The sequence below is a fragment of the Morone saxatilis genome, unplaced genomic scaffold (genome assembly GCF_004916995.1).
Source record: "Morone saxatilis isolate NCDOM2014 unplaced genomic scaffold, NCSU_SB_2.0 Contig5, whole genome shotgun sequence".
NCBI lineage: Eukaryota > Metazoa > Chordata > Actinopteri > Moronidae > Morone > Morone saxatilis.
In genome coordinates this window covers 20,506,937-20,514,105 of record NW_023340095.1, presented here as the reverse complement: position 1 = coordinate 20,514,105, position 7,169 = coordinate 20,506,937, and the positions used below count along the sequence as shown (strand labels likewise).

General features: G+C 39.5%; 1 protein-coding gene across 1 annotated transcript in view; it reads left to right on the top strand.

Annotated features, from left to right (window-relative positions):
- Positions 1-1,285: 1,285 nt before the first annotated feature.
- Positions 1,286-7,169, top strand: part of LOC118338633 (protein FAM124A) — a 29,064-nt gene continuing 23,180 nt past the window's right edge. Inside the window, exon 1 of the mRNA XM_035675912.1 lies at positions 1,286-1,532. Coding sequence (XP_035531805.1) covers positions 1,477-1,532 — 56 coding nt within the window. The 5' untranslated portion in view covers positions 1,286-1,476. The remainder of the gene's footprint in view (positions 1,533-7,169) is intronic.

Genomic DNA, 7,169 nt, shown 5'->3' with positions numbered 1-7,169 from the left:
ACGGCACTACTACTACTAATACTAATAATAATAATAATAATATGAGAATAAGAAAATAAGAAAATAATATGTAATTGACCATATAATAGCATTCATTATTTCTTTATTTATATCGCTTCAGTCTACACACCAGCTATACATTTCACACAAGCTGTAATCTTTAACAAAGTGACACACATTTCTTGACATTATAACAAAGTGAATAGTATTTAAACAATATATTCGGTCATTTTTCTCTTACACAAAGTACCTCTCAAATTAAAAGAGAAAAAAGTCATTTAATATGCGCCACTGATCAGGAAACTGTAGTTCCCTTTACAAGGCGGACTTTCCAATATGTATGTGATTTCATTCATGAACAGAAACGGCATTGTTTGGAGGTCAGAAATTTGATGACTCCTCTTTGTCTTCCGGGGTTTAGTCTGACTTGCTGCACTACCTCATTCACCCTGTTGATGGAGCAAAAGCAGCGCACTTTATATTGCTACCTTTATTTGATGCTCGAATAAAGCAACACCAAACGCAAAATAGTTGCAATCTTTCCCTTTAGAGGATTTTAAAGGAGTTTAACATCACCAGAGAAGCAGTTACAAAGCTCATTGGTTTTCTTTTGTCTAGAACGAAATATATTGTTAAACACAAATATCACCTCTATGGTTTTTGGCAGACATTTTGGGATGTCAGACTCTCTTGTTGTACCATTTATTTATACTTAAGGGTCATATTTTTTATTCTAACCAGTACAGTCCTTGGGCTCTAACACAGAATAACAATACAAAATAAATAACCCTGTAAGATAAGCATCTTATCTTTATGGAGGCCCATTTGTGGCAGAAAAATAGACGTTTTAAAACGACAAAAAAGATAATACTCATCTGAAGTCAAAATTCTAAGATGATATGTAAAAATTGTGACTTTTTGACTCAGAATTACGAGATTTACTGAGTAAAATTTAGTCTTGACCATGGACAGTAGCCTTTATAATTTGATCTTGACTGAGTAAATTAACATTATGAAACAGTAAATTAAGCTTAATCGTAATTTAACATCTCATAATCGTAAATCAGCCTACTATTTCCAAAAAGTTAAGATTTACAAAAAACGAACTAATTATCTCATAATTATGTCTGACTCCATTCATTTATATTTTATTATTAAAATCAAAATCAGACTCCCACACTGATTTATCACTCGTCCTCATGTGAGCTTCCACCGTAGTTCTCAGATTTCCGACGGGCCGGGAAGGCATCACCTCAGAGCGCAGCTGACGCAGAGAAACAGCAGCCAGTCTGTCGCCTGTTGCTCCAACTAGTTGACCAGACAGCTCAGTGCAGGTCAGAAGTTAGAAACCGGTCCATTCAGACTCTCTGCTCGTGTTTTATCTCAACCGTAGCCTGTTTTTGAACAGCACGTTTTATTCGTGGTCTCGGGACTTTGGAACCATGCAGCTGAGTGCTGTCCAGCCGAGCCTGTGAGATGGAGAAAACCTCAGCAGAAGATGACTGCGTGGATTCAGGAGCCGAGACCGGAGGGTGAGTGAAGCAGAGAGATATGACTGATCCTCAATAGCTTCCTAAATGTGTTTGCCTCCGGGTTGATGACTGTTACCTCTCAGAATGTTAAACCTTTGACATAAACAATATTGGAATTTGCTTTTTTTCTAATGAGGCAGTATGAGGCTAGATGAAGTTTAAATCATTTGAATTAGGCTACAAGAACCTGGGTAATTTGTCTAGGCACTTTTTTGTGGAAAACTATATCAGACATATGTATTAAGACTAAAAACGTGTGAGGGGACTTTTGGGAAGTATAAATGATGCTTTAAAAGCTATACCTTGTCATATATGCAAGACATCATTAAATCAACACCTTTTTAAGTGAAGCTTGGTGTGATCCATCTCAGACAAACCTGAACTGATCAAAAGGAAAGTTAAGTCTTAATCACCAGTTTAGTTGTTCATGAGAGTACAGCCACACTGTAGATGGAGCTTTATAGAAGCATGTTTTGACAACAGAGAGTTAAATGAATGTATTGTTCTTTCTGTTTTCAGCCATTAGGCAGAGATGAGCCTCAGTTTCTCCTGCGGTATGTCACTGCTGGCTGTAGTGTTGGAGTAGTGAAGGACCTGTGTTTGTGTGTGTGTGTTTTAGTGGCAAAACCCTATATGACCCTTAACCCCTTTAAAGACATCATCAGATCTGAGGACATCAGAGCTGCTTACTTGACCATGCATGGGAGTCAGATGGGTGGGAAATCATTTGAACAATAAGAGCCTTTTTGAAATATTAAGAAAAATAGAAGAAAAAATGACGCCAATCTACATACTGGGGCTGCACAATTATTCAAAGTATTATCAAAATCACAATATGCACTAATAAGTAAAAATCACAGACAGAATTGTTTTGTAAAAGGTAAAATTGGTGACAAAACAGCATTATAATGAAATACTGTAGTTCTGGAAGAGATTGGCCTGGAAATAAAATGAACACAAAACATCATGGGTTTTTTAATATTTTTTGAGTGAAAATGAATCAAAAATCATCAATTCCCACCAACTAATTGTAAAATCATATTTCAAATCTCAGTATAATAAGGTATATCGCATATATTTTTTATTTATCAATGCAGCTCCTCACTACATACATATTTTCATTAATGGACCACTAAAATAACAATACTTGATCTGGTGGTACAAACACAAGTTTATCTGTTAACTGTGTTATTTTGAGTGCTTAGGTAAATATTAGAACATATGGTATCAATATCAAGAAATACTTATTTAGTCAGTGGTTGGTTAGTTCCTTTGTAGTTAGCTAGTCAGTTCATGCTTATAAATTTTAGTCAGTTTTAGGCACCTGTTATTCCGACACTCAATAAAGTGACATTTATTTATCAAGGATAATGCTCATTAATTGACATCATTAAAATGTAAATGTGCCAGATTCAGCCAAAAAGCTAATTTTGAAGTATAGGTTGAAGTTAAACGCTAAGGACAAAAAGCAGGCAAACAACATGAAAAGCACTTATAGGATTAAGCATTTTAAAAACAACCTTATTTAAATGTAAATGTAAAGTAGTATAGCAAGCAAGTGTATGATAGACAGCAACAGTAACCAAACATTACAAAAGAGCACTAAATATCAGGACTCTATAGTTCTCTTTATTGAAAGTCAGTAAGCTGGGAAAAGTAATCTTACATTAGTACATCAATGCGCTTGTTGTCAGAGTCACCTGGGACCATGCTATTTCATTAGCTGTGAACTGGAACCAAACACCATAATGTGTGTGAGAGAGCATGTGTTTCATGGGAAAAGCAGCACTTTCCACAGGGGTCTCCTGTGGAAAGTGCTTCTGTGAAAGGAAGAGCAGAAACGTCCAGCTGATAACCAGAGAGCCACCACCACCACCTCCATCAGGTCACGTCCTCCACCTCCACTTCCTGCTCAGCTCCCGCATCCACTGTTTTTAATCATTCTCATCACTTCAAATGACAGAATTCTTTCAGCATTTTAAATGAGCGATACGTCAGCGACCATTGGATAGAATGAGTGCGTGTAATTGGTCGCTCAGAGTGACAAAACCACAGAGGATTATCACAAACTCTGTAGTTCTACATAGCATCATTTAGCTCATTGTGTTGGTTTTACAGCACATTGAATGTTTGGTTCAGTCTCATCAACCTTGTTACCAGCTGCAGGATGTTTGCAGCAAACAAGCTCTGATGAAAAGCCTGGCATTTTCTAATTTGCAAATGAGTCTGGAACCTCTCAGTTGATGTTGTTTGATTTCCATGGGGTCCATTATCAAAATGCTACTGGATGGAACTGGATAGATCTACAACCAATCAGAGCAATGAAACGCTGTAGCGCTGAGCAACACAAGCACTGCCTAGTCTGACAGTTTGACCTGAGTTTTGTGAGCCTGTGTGTTGCCCTTGACGGACCTGCAGACTGGATGCAATTTGATAGACCTACAATCAATCAGAGCAGTGAAACATGTGACGTGTGACTTTTCAAATCTGGACCGGTGACGCTCCTCTTGCCAATGATTGTATAAAACCCACCCCATATTAAATAAACAGTTGCGGTTGGTCCGACTGGATCCAGAACACGTGGAATCCAGTCTGAATGGAAGGGTGGCCGGATTCATCTGTCAGAGCGAATCAAACATTATGAGCTTGGCAGTTTTGTCTCGTTCCCAGGCTATCTGATAAACCCACTGTACACTGCCTGTCCAGCACCAGTTTGAGACCAGCTGGTGAACATAGTGGAGCATTTAGCAACTTAAGAACCAGATATTTCTGTGGAGACCAAACCAGAGTTAAAAGGACAGTGAATAATAGACAAACATTACAAGTTAATGCCTGTGTCCGCTAAATAGGCAACTTTAAAAATATACAAACGTTTTCAGCTTGGTTTGCTTCCCCCAAGTGGTTAAAAACATCCATCAGTGCAGCATAAAAGGTTTGGTCAGCGATTCTAGAGAGAAATCCAGTACCATGACAAATACCTTGATATAGTGCAAAAAACGATGCAGCAGGCAATTGTGGGTTAGCAAACTGTTGCTAAAGTTACCCAGCTACCATGCAGAGAGGACGAGACGGTTCCAGCTCCAGACAGCTCACAACTCTCCTGCTACTATAGCCAACATCACAACAACAGCCTATCTTTGGCAAACTAGAAAGTAAGTTGAAAGTCTGTGGGCGAGAGTAATTTATCATTACCTGACACACACAAATCCTGTCTGGAATGGCTGGAATAGTATTGTGTGACTTGGACAGCTACGGACCGCGACGAGATATTCGCTGAATTTGACAAAAAAAAGTGTATTGGATTAGCATCACTAAAATCACATACCCCACATTTTCCTGACAATAAACCTCTTGTGGTTGTGTGAATAATGACTGTCCTGATGCAAGTAGCATGACAATGTTCTAGTCTTACAGAGGACGGAGGAGGTCGGGGTGAATAGTTAGGCATGTTATGATTTTAACATGGGGAACTGTGGTTCACGTTCCGTCTCCTACCATCAGTCAGCACTGGTTTCTTTAAACCATGACAGCGATCTGCCCCGAACATAACCAGACCTTAACTGTCGAGGTGGCAGACCATAAAATGCTCATATGAGTCATTGTTTGGAACAGTTCCTCCCTCCATGTATCTCCACCCTAATCAAATAGGAGACACCCGAATCAGTCCAGCTCACCACATGTCAAACAAGCCCTTTCAGACTTACTTGAGAGCCCATCAGGTCACTTTGCAGTCAAATCTTGTGTGCATGACCGGGCTGCTGCCTGTCTTCGCTTCACTTTGTGTTTATTGTCTTTGGACGGAGATGAAGCGAAGCAGCGTGGCCAGGCTGGGAAAGCCAGGCGAGATGCTAACCGGCACTGCTGCGGGAAGGAGTCCTGCCAAAGACTCACCCCCAAGAGAGCCATCAAAACAGACCTGCTGTTACTACACACACTACTACCTCCACCTCTACTCCAAAGAGTCATAAACCTTAAAAAGCTTAGGTGTTTTTTTCCACATTTTGTCATTTTTCTCTGTCCACGACAGAGTCTATGAGTTTCACCAGAACCTTCTTGTCGTTTATAATCCGCTCAGTATATTTGTCTTTTCCTTTGCTTCCTACGCCAACATTTCCCCCTCTGCAGTACCCCATCATCTTTTCTTCTTACCTTTCTCTGCTCACCTCTGATTCTTCCCATACTCCCATCCATTCCTTTCTCTACACCACTAATGCCTAGTTAGATTGATAACCTCCTGCTGCAGGAAACAGATTGTTCCTCTGTTTCCTGCTGTCCTGTAGCTCCAGAGGCCTTATTAGTTTAGAGATGGAGTCACAGGGAGGGTGTGTGTGGAGGAACAGTGGTTCTCTGGTTGTCAGCTGACTCCTGTGGGACTAATAATCTCAGGTGGTGCAGTATATATGAGAGCTGAGGTTTCATGGAGGGATAGTTTGTGCACGATGCAGGCTAGCTCTTTAGTCAGTCTTGTTGAATGTGGGCATACGTGCCTCTTTTATGTTTCACACACATAATTTGTTTAATTACACAAAATGCCAGAATTCTTTCTCTAATCTATGGAGATCAGATTAGCGGAAATCTAATTCTACTGCAGCTCAAATTCTCATGGGAGCTTTAGATTAGACACGTCTCTTCCCTGAATGAGGATGTATGTGCGCATTAGGGTGCATGTCCTCAGTAGTGGAAGATCCTTGACTTAAAGAAATAGTTTGACAGTTTGGAAAGCTGATATTTGCTTTCTTACAAAGAGTTAGATCCATACCGCTCTCATGTCTGTCCGTTAAGTACGGAGCTATAGAACCAGGACATGGTTAGCATAGTTTAACATAAATACCAGAAGGAAGGAAAATGTGTAGCCTGGCTCTGTCCAAAAAGATTATATATTATATATATTATGATATACTGTATCTTGTTTGTTTAACCTGTGCATAAACATGTCATAGCTAATTCTTACACAGTAACCCTCACTGCTAGCCTTGAGTGACATCATTGAAACAGCATCAGTTTGTTACTTTTGCAATGTAACATACTTGGAGCGGTTGTAAGAAACCAGACACAAACAAACTGTGTATAGCTTCTTTTAAATGATCTGAATGAATTGCGTTAATATTTATTAGACGTAACTGCCAGTGATGGTGGCTTTTTCTATAACGGTTTATTCTATAACGGTGCATCATATAGTAGAAGATGTATGGAAATCTGCAAATGAACTAGTACTAGTGTCAAATAAATGTTTAAAAGTAAAACGAACAGATTTCCCTCTGAAATATAGTGGAATCTAGTATAGAGTATAAAGAAGCATGAACTAGAAAAACTTTATTTGAGCACAGTATAGTGGTAGTAGTACTTGAGTAAATGTCCCTGTGTTTTATCCCCTCACAGAAACCACTATCAAATGCCTGTGTGCATTTTTGGTGACCTTTCCAGCTGGACGCTCTCCCCTACTGTTTAGCCAGATGTCAGCACTTCATTTGAAATAGGAGTGTGTCATCCTGTAAATCATGTTGATTTGTCACTGTCAATCTGGTAATATAAACCCCTGTCTCCTCCCTCCTCCTGCTTCTCGTCCTCCTCCTCATCGTGGTCACATCACCTCTCTTGCTTCCTTTTTTTTCTCTTTTCTGTCGTCCCTCTGCAGGT